This window comes from Nycticebus coucang, chromosome 11, assembly GCF_027406575.1.
Source record: "Nycticebus coucang isolate mNycCou1 chromosome 11, mNycCou1.pri, whole genome shotgun sequence".
Lineage (NCBI taxonomy): Eukaryota > Metazoa > Chordata > Mammalia > Primates > Lorisidae > Nycticebus > Nycticebus coucang.
The window spans coordinates 37,351,521-37,369,881 of NC_069790.1; the positions used below are offsets into that span (position 1 = coordinate 37,351,521).

The window sequence follows — 18,361 nt, forward strand, 5'->3', positions numbered from 1 at the left end:
ACTTGGTTAAACATTCAAAAATTCATCACAGGGTTGGCACAGTGGCTCACACCTATAATCCCAGCACTCTGGGAAGCTGAGGTGGGTGGATTACTTGAGCTCAGGAGTTCGAGACCAGCCTGAGCAAGAGAACCCGTCTCTACTAAAAATAGAAAAATTAGTTGGGCATTGTGGTGGGCACCTGTAGGTCCAGCTACTTGGGAAGCTGAAACATGAGGATCCCTTGAGCTCAAAAGTTTGAGGTTGGCCTGGCGTGCTGGCTCATGCCTGTAAATCCGAGGACTCTGGGAAGCAAGGGCAGGTAGACTGCCCGAGCTCACAGGTTCAAGACCAGCCTGAGCAAGAGTGAGACCGCGTCTCTAAAAATAGCTGTGCATTATGGCAGGCGCCTATAGTCCCAGCTACTCGGGAGGCTGAGGCAAGAGGATGGCTTGAGCCCAAGAGTTTGAGGTTGCTATGAGCTATGACACCACAGCACTCTACCCAGAGGGACAGAGTGAGACTCTGTCTCAAAAAAGAAAAAACATTCATCATAATAGAATTAAGCAGATAAACTACATGGTCCTCTCAAAAGATTTTAAGAGGCTCAATTCCTTGTTGAGATGAAAACTCTGTACATGTAGTAATGGAAGGGATTTTTCTCTATTTGATTAAGGGCTTCTCCAAAAACATACAATTACTATCATTCTTACTGGTGAAACATTAAATTATTCTTTCTGAAGACTGGTAATAAGGCAAGGGTTTATGACTTTTATCTGTTCAACATTGTACTGGCAGGCTTAGCCAATTCAGTAACTCTAGAGAAGAAAATAAAGACAGAGAAAAAAAGAAAGAATGAAAGAGAACAACACAGGCATTACTTACAGATAAAGTGTTAATATACCTAGGAAACCCTATGGAATCTATAGAAACAACAACTACTAAATGCAGTAAGCAAATTTAGCAACGTCCTAAGATATAAGGTGAATATTTAAAAATGAATATATTTCTATACCTGCCACACTGAAAAATAAAATAAAAATTAATTAGTACATAAAATGGATTTATTTTTATCTAAACATAAATATAGCGAAAACTGCTCAAGACTTCTACATTGAAAACTATAGAAAACATTGTTGAGGAAAATGAGAGAGAGTCTATACAGAGAGTTATACCATGTTCTTAGGTTATACATATTAAGAGCCATCATTACAGAGATGTCCCTTCTCTCAAAATTTACATTTAGATGCCACCCAGTCAAAATTTAATTAGAATAAAAATTAATAAGGTTTTCACAAATGAACAATGTGACATTGTAAAATATACAGAAAAGAATTTAGAATAGTCAAAAACAAATTTGGGGGAAAAAAGAAAAATTTGGAAGATAAATGTGTGTGTATATGATTACCATTTCAATTATTTCTGTGGTTAATGGTCTGAGTTTTCTACATCATTTGGAATCAATTCTAGGAAAAGTATTCATAAAAAATCTTAATTTTAATTTAATATTGAATTTAAGTTTTCAACTTAATTATTAGCAAAGATACTATAATTATATGATTGTTTTTAAATCTTTTACTCATAGGGGTTATGTTTTCTTTCTCTATCCTTTTGTTATGTTTTTGCTTTCTTCTTTGAAACTATACAAATTTGTTATTGGTCTGTTCAAAAACCAAATCTTGTGATAATGGCTCAGATTGTAATCACATGGCATAAACGGATAAATGGATGACAAATCTCTTTTTCTCTTTCTCTCTTCGGTCATTGTGAAGATCTTGAGTTACTTTAAGATCTTTTCTGCTTCCTCTATAAAGCTGTAGTGGCAAACTACAGGCTATGAGCCAAATCTGGCCCATCACCTCTTTTTATAAATAACACTTTATCAAAACTCAGATGTACCTATTCACTTATGAATTACTTATGGCTTCTTTCCTACCATCACAGGAGAGGTATATAGTTGCAGAAGAGTCTGTGTGGCTCATAAAGACAAAAATATTTAGTATCTGATTGTTCACAGAAAAAATTCAACGCTCGCTCCAGATTCAAGACATAATCATGTCAGAAGTCCTCTATAAATGGCTCTCTTTGCTTGCCAAGTATTTGTCAGCACTTTATCCGAGGGCAAAACACATCCACTGATAACCTCTTGTTATATTCAGGGGACATGAGTTTCAGCTCTTCATTTCCTCTACATTTAATACTTATCAGTGACCATAAACTCCACTTGTTTTAACAGTTATTAAGTCTGAGTTCACAATTTCTCTGGAATTTCACTGAGTTATTAACTTAACATTGAAATAGCTTTCTCTTTTTTATGTGTTTGGATTGATTTTATTTATTTATTTATTTTTTATTGTTGGGGATTCATTGAGGGTACAATAAGCCAGATTATACTGATTGCATTTGTTAGGTAAAGTCCCTCTTGCAATCGTGTCTTGCCCTCAAAAGCTGTGGCACACACCAGGGCCCCAACCCCCTCCCTCCTTCCCTCTCTCTGCTTTTCCTTTCCCGACCCCTCCCTCCTTATTTCTCTCTCTGCTCTCCCCTTCCCCCACCGTGACCTGAATTGTCATTAATTGTCCTCATATCAAAATTGAGTACACAGGATTCATGCTTCTCCATTCTTGTGATGCTTTACTAAGAATAATGTCTTCCACTTCCATCCAGGTTAATACGAAGAATGTAAAGTCTCCATTTTTTTTAATGGCTGAATAGTATTCCATGGTATACATATACCACAGCTTGTTAATCCATTCCTGGGTTGGTGGGCATTTAGGCTGTTTCCACATTTTGGCGATTGTAAATTGAGCTGCAATAAACAGTCTAGTACAAGTGTCCTTATGATAAAAGGATTTTTTTCCTTCTGGGTAGATGCCCAGTAATGGGATTGCAGGATCAAATGGGAGGTCTAGCTTGAGTGCTTTGAGGTTTCTCCATACTTCCTTCCAGAAAGGTTGTACTAGTTTGCAGTCCCACCAGCAGTGTAAAAGTGTTCCCTTCTCTCCACATCCGCGCCACCATCTGCAGTTTTGAGATTTTGTGATGTGGGCCATTCTCACTGGGGTCAGATGGTATCTCAGGATTGTTTTGATTTGCATTTCTCTAATATATAGGGATGATGAACATTTTTTCATATGTTTGTTAGCCATTCGTCTGTCTTCCTTAGAGAAGGTTCCATTCATGTCTCTTGCCCATTGATAGATGGGATTGTTGGCTTTTTTCATGTGGATTAATTTGAGTTCTCTATAGATCCTAGTTATCAAGCTTTTGTCTGATTGAAAATATGCAAATATCCTTTCCCATTGTGTAGGTTGTCTCTTTGCTTTGGTTATTGTCTCCTTAGCTGTACAGAAGCTTTTCAGTTGAATGAAGTCCCATTTGTTTATTTTTGTTGTTGTTGCAATTGCCATGGCAGTCTTCTTCATGAAGTCTTCCCCCAGGCCAATATCTTCCAGTGTTTTTCCTATGCTTTCTTTGAGGATTTTTATTGTTTCATGCCTTAAATTTAAGTCCTTTATCCATCTTGAATCAATTTTTGTGAGTGGGGAAAGGTATGGGTCCAGTTTCAGTCTTTTACATGTGGATATCCAGTTCTCCCAACACCATTTGTTGAATAGGGAGTCTTTCCCCCAAGGTATGTTCTTGTTTGGTTTATTGAAGATTAAGTGGTTGTAAGATGTCAGTTTCATTTCTTGGTTTTCTATTTGATTCCATGTGTCTGTGTCTCTATTTTTGTGCCAGTACCATGCTGTCTTGACCACTATGGCTTTGAGTACAGACTAAAATCTGGTGTGCTGATGCCCCCAGCTTTATTTTTATTACTAAGAACAGCCTTAGCTATACTGGTTTTCTTCTGGTTCTATACAAAACACAGAACCATTTTTTCCAAATCTTGAAAGTACAATGTTGGTATTTTGATAGGAATGGCATTGAATAGGTAGATTGCTTTGGGAAGTATAGACATTTTAACAATGTTGATTCTGCCCATCCATGAGCATGGTGTGTTCTTTCATTTGTTAAAATCCTCTGCTATTTCCTTTCTGAGGATTTCATAGTTTTCTTTATAGAGGTCCTTCACCTCCTTCGTTAGATATATTCCTAGGTATTTCATTTTCTTTGACACTATGGTGAAGGTAGTTGTGTCCTTAATTAACTTCTCATCTTGACTGATATTGGTGTATACAAAGGCTACTGACTTGTGGACATTGATTTTATATCCCGAAACATTACTATATTTTTTGATGACTTCCAGGAGTCTTGTTGTTGAGTCCTTGGGATTCTCTAAGTATAAGATCACGTCGTCAGCAAAGAGGGAGACTTTGACCTCCTCTGCTCCCATTTGAATTCCCTTCATTTCCTTGTCTTGACTAATTGTATTGGCTAGAACTTCCAGCACTATGTTGAATAGTAAAGGTGACAGAGGACAACTTTGTCTGGTTCCAGTTCTAAGAGGAAAAGCTTTCAGTTTTACTCCATTCAGTAAAATATTAGCTGTCGGTTTGTCATAGATAGCTTCAATCAGTTTTAGAAATGTGCCACCTATGCCTATACTCTTCGGTGTTCTAATTAGAAAAGGATGCTGGATTTTTTCAAATGCTTTTTCTGCATCTATTGAGAGGATCATATGATCTTTATTTTTGCCTCTGTTAATATGGTGGATAACGTTTATGGACTTGCGTATGTTAAACCAGCCTTGCATACCTGGGATGAAACCTACTTGATCATGATGTATGACTTTTTTGATGATAAGCTGTAATCTATTGGCTAGGATTTTGTTGAGAATTTTTGCGTCTATGTTCATGAGTGAGATTGGTCTGAAATTCTCCTTTTTGGTTGGGTCTTTTCCTGGTTTTGATATCAGGGTGATGTTTGCTTCATAGAATGTGTTGTGGAAGATTCCTTCTTCCTCAATTTTTTTGGAATAATTTCTGCAGTACAGGAATAAGCTCTTCCTTGAAGGTTTGATAGAATTCTGGTGTGAAGCCATCTGGACCAGGGCATTTTTTGGTTGGAAGATTTTTTATTGTTTCTTTGATCTCAGTGCTTGAAATTGGTCTGTTCAGGAGCTCTATTTCTTCCTGGCTGAGTCTAGGGAGAGGGTGTGATTCCAAATATTGATCCATTTCCTTCACATTGTCAAATTTCTGAGCATAGAGTTTCTGGTAGTATTCAGAGATGATCTCTTGTATCTCTGTGGGATCAGTTGTTATTTCCCCTTTATCATTTCTGATTGAGGTTACTAGAGATTTTACTTTTCTATTTCTTGTTAGTCTGGCCAGTGGTTTATCTATTTTATTAATTTTTTCAAAAAACCAACTCCTTGTTTTATTAATTTTCTGAATGATTCTTTTGTTTTCAATTTCATTGATCTCTGATTTGATTTTGGAGATTTCTTTTCTTCTGCTGACATTAGCCCTATATTGTTCTTCTTTTTCAACTCCATAAGATGGCTTGTGAGTTTGTTGATGCTCTCTCTTTCTGTTTTTCGAATGTAGGCATCTAAAGCAATAAATTTTCCTCTCAAAACTGCTTTTGCAGTATCACACAGGTTTCGGTAGCTTGTGTCTTCATTATTGTTATGCTCAAGGAAGTTAATAATTTCCTGTTTTATTTCTTCCTGCACCCATCTGTTATTCAACAGAAGATTGTTTAATTTCCATGCCTTTGTGTGGGGTTGAACATTTTTGTTGGAGTTGAGTCCCACCTGTAGTTCCTTATGGTCTGAGAAGATATAAGGTAAAATTTCAATTCTTTTTGTTCTGTTGATATTTGTTTTGTGTCCCAGGATATGATCAATTTTGGAAAATGTTCCATGGGGTAATGAGAAGAATGTATATTCTTTATCTTTGGGATGGAATGTTCTATATGTGTCTATCAAGCACAGTTGTTCTAGGGTCTCATTTAAATCTCTTATATCTTTGTTTAATTTCTGTTTAGAGCATCTGTCCAGCTCTGTAAGAGGAGTGTGTTAAAGTCCCCTGTTATTATGGTATTATCGGATATCATATTGCTCAGACTGAGTAAGGTCTGTTTCAAGAATCTGGGAGCATTTAAATTGGGTGCATAAATATTTAGAATTGAAACGTCTTCTTGTTGTATTTTTCCCTTGACCAATATAAAGTGACCATCTTTGTCTTTAGTTGCTTTAAACCCACATGTATCTGAAAATAAGATCGCAACTCCTCTTTTCTTCTGAATTCCATTTGCCTGAAAAATTTGTCTTAATTTGTCTTTTGAAGCCAGGTGTGTTTCTTGCAGACAGCAAATGGATAGCTTTTGTTTTTTAATCCAATCAGCCAATCTATGTCTCTTCAGTGGGGAATTCAAGCCATTAACATTTATTGAGATAATTGATAAGTGTGGTAGTATTCTATTTATCTTACTTTGTGAGAGTCCATTGCTTAGTTTTATCTTTTGTATCAGTGTGGAGGTTAGGTTCTGTCCTTTAATTTCTGAGTTCTTACTTTGCTGCTGATCCACTGTGATGGTCAGTGTGTAGAACAGGTTGAAGTACTTCCTGTAGAGCTGGTCTTGTTGTGGTGAATTTCCTCAATGTTTGTATATCCGTAAATGATTTGATTTCTCCATCAATTTTAAAGCTTTGCTTAGCAGGGTATAGAATTCTGGGCTGGAAATTGTTCTATTTAAGTAGATTAAAGGTAGATGACCACTGTCTTCTTGCTTGGAAAGTTTCATTAGAGAAGACTGCAGACTGATGGACTTGCCCCTATAGGTCAACTGGTGTTACTCCTGTCAGCTTGCAGAATCTTTTCTTTGGTCTTGACTTTGGACAGGTTCATCACAATGTGCCTTGGAGAAGCTCGGTTAGAGTTGAGGCGACCTGGGGTCCAATATCCCTCTGAAAGCAGTGTGTCAGAATCTTTGGTGATATTTGGGAAATTTTATTTTATAATATTCTCTAGTATGGCTTCCATTCCTCTGGGGCATCTTCTTCCCCTTCTGGGATTCCTATAACTTGTATGTTGGAATGCTTCATAAAGTCCCATAATTCTGACAGTGAACGTTCTGCTTTCTCTCTCTTCTTTTCTGCCTCTTTAACTATCTGAGTTATCTCAAGAACTTTGTCCTCTACCTCTGATATTCTTTCTTGAATGACAATGACAACAATGACAAAATAAACAAAACAAACAAACTAATAACAACAAAAAAACAACCAAAAACAAAGCAGTATGTATATCTTGTTGAATATTTTCTGGGCAACAGGTGGTCTTCTGGGGTATGAGATGTTAATCACAATGCTGATACAACTGGAGACCTCCATTGATTTTTCAACCCCCACAGGGTGAAGACCCTAAATCTCTCTTCAGCCCTCTTAAAAGGCACTTTAAACTTCTAAACATGGCTAAGCAGAAGCTTTCCCAGTAAAGTGCTTGTCGCTGGGATTATTGCTAAAGTGGTTATCCACTTACCCAGTGTGCCAAAACCGGTCTCAGTCTGCCCCTGAGGGTTAAGGCTGTAAGGCGGCTCAGTCCCCACCTTTAGGCTGCTCAGTCACTAGGTTACTAGTTCCCACCCGATCCTTGCTCTGCGACCCTGAGGGCAGAGCTTGCCGGGGCAGTTCTCTCACAATGGCTCCCTGTGGCCCAGAGCTAAACACTATTAGCTCCATCCGTCTCAGCAGCTCAGTCTGGGGCCCTAGACAACACCCAAAGTTCTTGGCACTCCTGCGCAAGCTCTTCCCAAAGCACTTCAACTGAGTGCCAAGTTCAAAAACACCAAAACAGTTCACAGGTAAGGCTTTTCCGGTTGGCAGTCTCACTGCTGCTGTACTTACAGCTGCCGGCTGGATTAGATCGATCTAACACACGCAACCACTTGCCAGTTTTCCACTGTTTTTGTTCTCCTCTTGGGGTCCAGAAGTCTCTTGCTGACTCCCTATATCCTCAAAGGGATGATTATAGGCAGATTCCACCAGCCAGAGATGCCTGTAGTCTTAATTCCCCGGACTCACCATGCCCAGTTGCAGGGAAGCTGTTACTCTGCCACCATCTTGCTCTCCCACCTGGACTGATTTTCTATGCTCTTAAATATTTATCAGCTCAATTTCATCTGTTCTCAGCTTTCCTCAAGTTATCTGGTCTTGTATTTCCAGCAAGAATGTGAATTTTTTAATATACTTTACCTGTCATTCTGTATCATTTTGATGAAAGGGGAGTTAGACTCTGTTTTCTATTCGTGGTATGGTGGGTTTCTGCTAGATCATAAACCATTAGGCTATCAGAGCACATTTATACACAGAAGAGAAAAGAAAAAAACCTTGTGTCTAATATATAATGGGTAACTCCAGCCCTGACAGGCTTCCTTCTTCAGGGTTGGGAAAAGATAAGAACACTAGCAATATTGTATCAATTTGTTTCCAAAAGAATTTCTCAGTCAGTGACTAAAAGTGACACCAAAAATTAGCTTAAAGCAGCAAAATGAGGGTCTCTTTTTTAGGAGGATATTATTAAGAGTATTTCTGAGTCTTTGCTGGGGAAGATGGCTAATCAGGAAAGTTTTATATGGTTTATCTTGAGTCTTATCAAAGTCTCCAGGTAATGTCCCAGCATACCACAATGGTTAATTGTTTAGAGTCCAAAATACTTCTACCTCTCATTTGATGATTATTGCACAGCTCAATAATCAAAGATGAATATAAAAACTTTCTTCACAGGTCTCAAGCCTCCAAAATGAAGTATTTTCACAAAGGAATTTTTTCAAATCAGAGCAACTATATTTACTATTTTTTCAGAGACTCTGACAAGACAGGTTAACATATTCAAAATGCAACATTTTTGCCTTTAATATCAACACCATCTAACATGCAATCCCAATACGTCTAAGGGGAAAATAGAGTTTGAAATTATTATCTTAGAATATATTTATCTCACTTTACTTTAGAAGTGAGAAGGCAATAGATTACTCATAATCATCAATTATACCCAACTCTGATCTTAGCTTTAAAATTAAGCTATTTTAAATGACTAAAGTCCACTTAAAAAATTGTTCACAGTATTAGCTAGGGTGATTTTAATTAAAAACACACTCTAGCATATGGTTGCATCCATTTGTAAAGGGAGTAAACTAAAAAAGTTTCAACTTAGATGCATACGTTTTCACGACCCAAATCACAGCATTAGTAGAATTTGATTATTACCTTCTCCGGCGTGCTTGTGAGTGCCAGTCCAAACATTGAGGCACTGTGCTGAAGGACTCTGTTTGGCTGGTTGGTCAAGCATTTCAATTCATGCTACAAGTGTTTCATAATTATGCAGACACACTCTTTCTTCACAAACTATCCCCTTTCTCTCCTTCTTACCCAACATGAGAAGAGAAGAAGCAACATAGAATGCTTGAACAAGTGGAAAACTTTAAAACTATTTTAAAAGAGAAGAAAGTTAAATTCCATTCATTAGGTGAATACGCCAAAGCTACTGGGATAGGAATAACTGTGAGAATAAGGAGGATGACAAGAACTAAACCAATGGTGCTGACAGGGGAGGAAGTAGACTCTTCTTATGCACAAACGCTGATTGGGAAGGCAAATTGGGCACTATCTTTTGAAGCTATGACCTAGCAATTCTACATCTGAACATTTATCCTGAAGAAATAAAGAAAAAAAGTCCAACATGTACCTAAATGCTATTTACTGCAGTATCATCAACCAGTGTCCAAAATGTAAAAAAAAAAAAAAAAAAAAAGAAACAAAAAACCAAAACTCTAACCAGCCAGTCTCAGGAATGGTGATGATGGTGACGATGGTGACGATGGTGATGATGGTAGCAGCAATAATAACTGGCCTTGCCGCATACTAGATTAAATTAACATCAACAATTTCTTTGTTGATACAGAAAAATTTTTAAATAAAATGAAACATACTCCATGCAAAGCTTGTATCCAAACATGAGAGAGAAAGGGAGGGAGGGAGGGAGAGAGAGAGAGAGAAAGCAAGAGGAGAGAGAGATGGGGGTGGGGTAGTGGAGAAAGAGGGAGGCACTGGGAAGAGGAGAGAGGGACAGAGACCAAGAGAGATCCCTTCCCTGATGACAGGAATGTGCCTCAAAGGCAAAGCAAAAGCAGTAAAATAAGGTTAATAAGCTAATGCCACAGCCATTTTTTCTCCCTTTTTCAGACAGAGTCTCACTCTGTTGCCCAGGCTAGACAATAGTGGTGTCATCATAGCTCACTGCAACCTGGAACTCCTGGGCTCAAGCGATCCTCCTGCCTCAGCCTTCTGAGCAGCCAGGACTACAAGTGCACACCACCATGCCTGGCTAATTTTTCTATTTTTTGTAGGGGTCTCACTCTTGCTCAGGCTGGTCCGCAACTCCTAGGCTCAAGCTGTCCTCCAGCCTTGGCTTCCCAGGGTGCTAGGATTGCAGGCGTGAGCCACTGTGTCCCCATACTGTTGTGCTTCTCGTACTCCCCTGAGAGTGCAGGGAGTTGGAACAAACATATTAACATAAAGCTGAGATCCTCAGTGTTACAGTCCAGTATAGGTTCTAGAAAAACTCTACCCATCAGCTCAAGAATAAATATGAGAGATTGAAATATCTGGAGGCTTAGATAGGAAAGAGTCCCTTAAAAAAATTAACATCTCAAATTTACACCACATGAAACTGGGACATCCAAACTGCCCCTGACAAGGTGACCAGGAAATCCTCACTAAGTGATTAACCACAAAATTAACCCAGAACTTATAAGACCTATAGAGACCTGAAAAAAAAGGAGGGTTGGCAGGGTGTGAAATAAACACTATAGGGACATTTGCTTAATTCAGGGTAGAAATTTCTATAGAAAAAGCAAACACAGATGAAAATAACCTTAGAAAATAAACACACAAAAATCAAAAGCAACAGACAGATTCTAGCCTCAAAAGAACTATAAATAGTAGAACAATAACTAAACTAAACTGATAAAATGGGCATGTAATTTAAAGTATTTAAAAAGGGAACCCTGCACACATCTCCTGTTGTTGGGAATGTCAGTGAGTACAGCCATTATGAAAAATAGTACGAAGATTTTCAAAACTTTAAAAATAGAACTCCCGTATGATCCAGCCATTTCACTACTGCAGACACACACAAAGAATTGAGATCAGTATGTCAAAGAGATGCCTGCGCTCCCACGTATGCAGCAGCCGTATCACAATAGCCACATCGCAGAATCAACCTAAGTGCCCGTGGATGGATGGTTAAAGAAAATGTACTACATACACACAAAGGAATATAATCCAGTCTTTAAAAGGAAGGAAATACTGTCATTTGCCACAGCACAGATGAACCTAGAGAACATCACGCTACATGAAATAAGCCAGGGACAGAAAGAAACACGGCATGATCTCAGTTATGAACAGCTGAGCTTATATAAACAGTAAACCTGGCCAGGAGCAGTGGCTCACGCCTGCAATCCCAGCACTCTGGGAGGCCAAAGTGGATGGACTGCTTGAGCTCAGGTGTTTGAGACCAGCCTGAGCAAGAAGCAAGATCACATTTCTACTAAAAACAGAAAAACTATCCAGGCATTGTGGTTCAGGTCTGTAATCTCAGCTACTTGGGAGGCTAAGGCAAGAGGATTACTCAAGCCCAAGAGTTTGAGGTTGCTGTGAGCGCTGATGATGCCCAGTATTCTACCCAGCATGACAGACTATCTCAAAAAACAAACAAACAAACAAAACATAAATCGGTGGTCACCAGAAGCTAGGGGGTTTGGGGCAGATGTTAGTCAAAGGACACAAAATTTCAATTAGGAGAATAAGTTTAAGAGATCTATTGTACATTATACTGGCTATAGCTAATAATAATATATTATATTTTTGAAAATTGCTAACGAAGCAGATTTTAAACATTCTTACCACAAAAAAAGATAAGTGTGGGAGGTAACACATACGTTAAATAGCTTGATTTAACCATTCCACAAGGTATACATATATCAAAACGCCATGTTGTGCACCATAAACAATGTATACAGATTTTACTTTCCAACTAAAATTAAAAATGTTTAAATAAAAATATTAAAGTGTTTAAGCACAAAGATTACTAGCATCTGCAACTTCCTTTGAAACGAATCATAGATATAAGATGAACTGATGGGTGGACTAAGTGTTGGATAAAGGACAGATGTGATAAAATAAAACAAGATACTAATTGTAGAATCTAAGTGGCAGGCAAATATATCACTATACCATTATTTCAACTTTTTTGTGTGCTTGAAAAAATTTCATGATCAATTGTTAGGGAGAAAATCATGAAATGAATTGTGTAACACATTGGACACCATTGTCACATTGCCATCGTCATCACGGCAGTAATAGCAGCAATGACTAACACACGGTATTCAAATTTTGACGAGTCCTTTTAAATGTTTCCCAAATATTAATTAAGTTGTCCTTCTAACGATCCCATGATGCAGGTATGTCATTGTCCCTATTTTGCAGACAATGAAACTAATGCAAAATTCAATTAAGTAGCTTGCCCATGGCCACAGAGCTATAAGAAGACAGAACTGGGAGCAGGCGAGATTCGAACCTACATCAACTGGGTTCCTTTTTATTTTTAATCATTTGCTGCAGGAAGAAAATGTTGTATCAGAACAAAAAGAAGGAAATCTAAAAAGTGGCTTAAAAAAAAAGACAGATTCCTAAAAAACAATTTGACTAATTTCAGATTTCACAGCCATAAAAGCCACAAGATAAGTGGAAAAAAAAATTTTTTTTTTGAGACAGAGTCTCACTATGTCACCCTTGGTAGAGTGCCGTGGCATAACAGCTCACAGTAACCTCAAACTCTTGGGCGTAAGTGATTCTCGTGCCTCCACCTCCCACATAGCTGGGACTGCAGGCACCCGCCACAATGCCCAGCTATTTTTGGTTGCAGTTGTCATTGTTGTTTAGCTGCCCCAGGCCGGGTTTGATCCCACCAGGCTCGGTGTATGTGGCTGGTGCTGTGCTATGGGCACCAAGCTTGGAAAAATATTTTTAAAGTTCTGAAAGAAAACAACTTTCAAATTGTAGAACTATATCTACAATGTGAAAAAGAAAGTTAAAATGAAGACAAAGGACCCCACAATTTCCTACTACAGGCCATCACTGCACAACCCGCTAAAAGATAGGCTGTAGAAGGAGGGGAAATGAATTTGATGAGCAAAGCCATCACTAACTATGTTGGTAATCTAAATAAGACTGAAAATAGTAACATGAACATCACTGCCACCATAATGAATGGTATTTTTTTAAATAAAGTTAAACAGAACCATGGAAAATGGAAGTCATAATAAATAATTCTAAGGTCCTTGATGTGAAAGAGGTCTGTCAGCAGTTAACTAGAATGTAAGTGGCTTGAGTGCAAGGACATCACCACTGGGACCACAGAATCTAGAAGAGTGTTTGGTAAGAAGTTAAACACTCAGGCTTGGCACCTGTAGCTCAAGCGGCTAAGGCGCCAGCCACATACACCAGAGCTGGTGGGTTCGAATCCAGCCCGGGCCTGCCAAACAACAATGACAACTACCAAAAAAAAAAAAAAAAATAGCTGGGCGTTATGGCAGGTGCCTTTAGTCCCAGCTACTTGGGAGGCTGAGGCAAGAGAATTGCTTAAGCCCAGGAGTTGGAGGTTGCTGTGAGTTGTGATGCCACAGCAACCCAGGGTGACAGCTTGAGGCTCTGTTTAAAAAAAAAAAAAAGAAGTTAGATAATCAAAGTAAACCCAGAGAATGTAGCAAGGAGGAAATAAATTTTAATATGACCATAAAGGACTATTATTTGGTCATTTTTAGTGCGGATCTGATGCATATTTATGACAAGGAAAAATGTAGATAATACATCGAATGAAAATAAGAAGTAATCAAACAAATATGGAATATAAAAGAAATTGGTATTTTTCTATGCATATCAATAGATACAGATATATAGCTACATAAATGACTATACTTAGATGTAAACAGCAACATATAAATACAGAAGAGAGAAAAGTTTAGAGAGAAAAAACTTAAAGTAGAAATATGTTAAGATTTAAGTTTGAGTAATGATTGATAAAAGTTGAAATTTGAGATTACTTCACTTATTTTTAAATGTCCTTAAGTACATAATGAAAATGGTTATAATAAAAGAACAAATACCAATAAATTAATCAGAAGGCTTTTTATAGAAAAAGCATAACAGAATTAACTGCAATTTAATTATCTCAGTTATTTACATCCACTAAAAAATGTTTAACTACTCAGCTTCAGCATCCAAGCTGCAGGCACTACAATTGCAGAGATAGTACCCTGCAAAGAAACCAGCCACTTTAAATAGAATCCTATAATTTCAGGCTCACTAAATAGAAACCAATACCCCATCTTCCTAAGAATGTAAAAATCAAGAACATATATTTTTTCCCCAAAAGTAAGTAACACAAAAACTTCTTTCGTAACAAATAATTTGGGTGATCCCTATCCAAGAGTGAAATATAATATTAAAAGAAATAATCCACACTTGAAATTCCTGAATGTGTGTGTTAACACAAGGATTGTTCACGATCTCAAACTATTTGATTCTTAAGGCATTGAAGTAAAAGTATTGTGGGCCGGAAGAGGAGGAAGGGCACTTGATAAGAAGCATTGTGATTTAGAACCACAGAGAGGGTGCTGCCCTGCCAGTTTCTCTTATAAACTGTACAATGTTGGGAAAGTCACTTAATATCTCTGGATTCAGATTTTTTTTATTAAATCATAACTGTGTACATTTATGGGGTACAATGTGCTGATTTGATATACAATGTGGAATGCTTACATTAAACTAATTAACATAACCATCACCTCACTAACTTATTTGTTATGGTCAGACATTTATACTCTACTCTTAATAGTTTTGAAATGTACCATTACATTGTGCACAATAGGTCAGGTCCCACCAAATACTCTCCCTCCTCCTGCCCTACCCCCTCCCCTCCCCCTCCTCTTCCTTCCTTCCTTCTGGACTATAGTTGTGTTTTAGCATTCATATGAATGTGTAGGTGATTATATATTGGTTTCATAACAGTATTGGGTACATTGGATACTTTTCCCCCCATTCTTGATATACTTTACTAAAAAGAAATGTTTCAATTCCATCCATGTAAACACAAAAGATGTAAACTCTCCATCCTTTTTCTGGCTGCATAGTATTCCATGGTATACATATACCACAATCTGTTAATCCATTCATGGGTCAATGGGCACTTGGGCTGCTTCCAAGAGGATTCAGATTTTAGAACACTTCTAGAAACAGGAAGTATAGACAAACTAATATTTAAACTCCTGGGTAAGCCAAATAGCCCTTGAATCTGTAAACCAAGAGAAAGGCCCTATCTCTGAATTGTTTTACAGCTAACAGCACATCTTAAGGTGGGAGATTTAAGGACAGCTCACAGCATAACTGAGATCAATAAAATAAAATTTGAAATGACTATTTTCTAAAGTTTTTTACTTGTGATTTAATATTAACAGAAAACTGACACCCATGAAAATATTTGTTTTTGTTGATCCGCCCTCCACCTTTTAAATCATATACATATTTTCTTTTTTTTCTTTCTTTTTTTTGAGACAGAGCCTCAAGCTGTTACCCTGGGTAGAGTGCCGTGGCATCACAGCTCACAGCAAGCTCCAATTCCAGGGCTCAAGCGATTCCCCTGCCTCCACCTTCCAAGTAGCTGGGATTACAGGCGCCTGCCACAACGCCCAGCTATTTTTTAGTTGCAGCAGTCATTGTTGTTTGGTGGGCCGGGGCTGGATTTGAACCTGCCAGCTCAGGTGTACGCGGCTGGTGCCTTAGCCACTTAAGCTACAGGCGCCGAGCCAAAATCATATACATATTTTCTTGGGCGGCACCTGTGGCTCAAAGGAGTAGGGCGCCGGCCCCAAATGCCCGATGTGGCGGGTTCAAACCCAGTCCCAGCCCGAAACTGCAAAATCATATACGTATTTTCTAATAAATACATGACATGCCTAGTTGGAGACTTGCACAGAAGGAAAAAAATAGGTGCAATATCTAGATATAAGCACTATAATAGAGCCTTGGAAAATAAAGTTTTTTTCTTTTATTTTTTTCAAACAAGTGTAGAAAATTAGAAGAATGATGCAAAGGGAGAAAATGAAAACTTTAACAAGTGACTGCTAACGTCTTCCTGGCATGGTGCCTTAAACACAAAAGACACTCCATAAACGTCAAATAAATGAACAGATGAATGAAGCTTACCTCTTTCATGTTAAGTCTCAAAATCACAAATCTATAAAATACCTGTTTTTTATGGAAATCCTTTAGGGCCGTTTCATAGCCTTCCTCCAGTCTACTGAAAGCTATTCCTACATCCGTAGTCCACCATATTTGCGAGCTGGTTAGTGCAATTTGAGCTGGGAAATCAAAAATCCATAGTTCCCTGGGTTTTTCTTCATAGGCCACTATGGCTTCTGTGATAGAATGACGCACTGTCTCTTGCATGGTCTGTTCAAGTTGCAGAAGCCACGTTTCCACCTTTTGAAGCAAATTGAAATGTTATAACACATTTCACTATAGAAAACTATAGAAAAAGGATAATTCCATCCTCCCACTAGCCTAAAGGCCATGTGGAAAACAAAGCCTTGGTAGATTTATTTGAAACCTATGCAGAAAACTACGAGAGGGATAACTCAAGGTGAAAGTTGAACAACTGATGGATGGAGTCTTTCTCCCAGGGATATTGCTCATCTTATTTTACCTTCCAGCTGCCTAATAACCTTCCATAGCCTAAGCAGGGAAGGTGCTATTACTCATTCTCAGTTTAAAATACTAGAAGATTCCAGGCCAACATCCCTCTCTGGTAACACAGAGTGTTTTGAGAAACCAAATGTCACAGCTACCTATAGAGGTCTGATTCATTTTATAGAGCTTTAGGGATAATAAAATATTGATTTAAAAAAATATTTTTTTTTCTGGTAAATTTTAAATCTACTGACAATTCTTCTCTAAAAATCTTCCTAGTTCTTAGTCTGAAGACAAAGTGTTTTCAGCAAATATCTTAATTATATTCCCTACTGATTCTAATCTTCACACTTGTCAGAAATTAGACAGCAGGAGAGTATAAGAGAGAGGACAGCTGCTGGCTCGTGAAAATTAGTCTTTTTAAAAAATTTCAAGTTGATTTTGCTCTCACAAACATATCTTAATCAGTTTTTCATTCTATTCAATGTATTTTGTTATAGTATCCATATATCTTTTTCTAGGGGATGACATCCTATAATTAAAAGATACATATACTGTTTGCATATAAGTGACCACAGTAATAGAAAATGCCTAGAATAAATAGCATAATGTATAAACTCCAAGGACCACATGGGATGCCGAAGGTGCTACAGCTTATTCCTTTCCCCACCCTCGTGAAGATAGCAGCAGTATTCCCAGATCCTCTTTTCTTGAGCATTGGGAAAGAGTGATATGTGGTTAATTAACTGACAACTCTTTCTCCTGAAAGAAAAAGGAAGCGTGTCCCTGACAATGGCCCCCAAATCTCTTATTAAGAGCCCTTCTCTGGCTTCCTAGCTGTGCTTTGTTAACATGCATGAGTTCAGGTTCATCTGATGAGATTGGGCTGTTCTGATCTAATCAAAGGGATCCTGTATCTCTGCCTTAATCCCTAGGCACAACTTTTAATGTCACCATGCAAGGTTCCCTCATTATTTAAGCATCTCCCACATACTCTGGAATCCATATTCGAAAATGGCCACTTGTCCTTAAGAACTTTCCAGGTCATTTGGGAAAACCAAACATGTTTATGTCAAAACATCAGATCACGTTCAGATGACGATGCTGACAATAGCAACCGAACTCAGAATGACGTAAGAAAAAGACTCTGCTGAGGTGCTCACTGGACCCTTCTGTTTTTGGTATTTCACAACCAACCCTCTATAAGAACCTTACCACTTCCTATTATCACTAATTATGTGTTTATCCATTTTCTCAATGAGCCTAAGAACTTCTCAAAGACATATTGCTTATTTTGAGTCCCCAAAGCCTAACTTAGCATCTGATGCATAGTAGGTGTTCAATACTTGCTGAATAAAAAAGAAATACACTGAATTGCGAGGAATGATAGGCATGCAAAAAAAAAAAAAAAAAGGAAAGACTTTAAAACTTTCTTTTCATAAAACAAAGGCAATTAGAGGATGATGTGTATGTGTTCACAAGTCTCTCCCATAAGTTGCTTATACTGAATAAATTAGAGCACTATAAAAACTTTCAATATCAGGGGTTCTGGCTAGAACACACATCCATCAAGTGGGCCATCCCCCTCCAGGCATTGTGCCAGTCAGCCAGCAGTCGGCTAGGAGGGAACAGACAGCAATACACTTTTGTCAAGATAGTTTATGGCAACTTTTTCTAATCATTATA

At 37.9% G+C, this 18,361-nt stretch overlaps 1 protein-coding gene across 1 annotated transcript in view; it reads right to left on the bottom strand.

Annotated features, from left to right (window-relative positions):
• DNAH11 (dynein axonemal heavy chain 11) overlaps positions 1-18,361 on the bottom strand; it is a 389,834-nt gene that overhangs the window by 260,088 nt on the left and 111,385 nt on the right. The window contains exon 30 of the mRNA XM_053553503.1: positions 16,235-16,468. Within this exon, the coding sequence (XP_053409478.1) occupies positions 16,235-16,468 (234 nt within the window). The remainder of the gene's footprint in view (positions 1-16,234; positions 16,469-18,361) is intronic.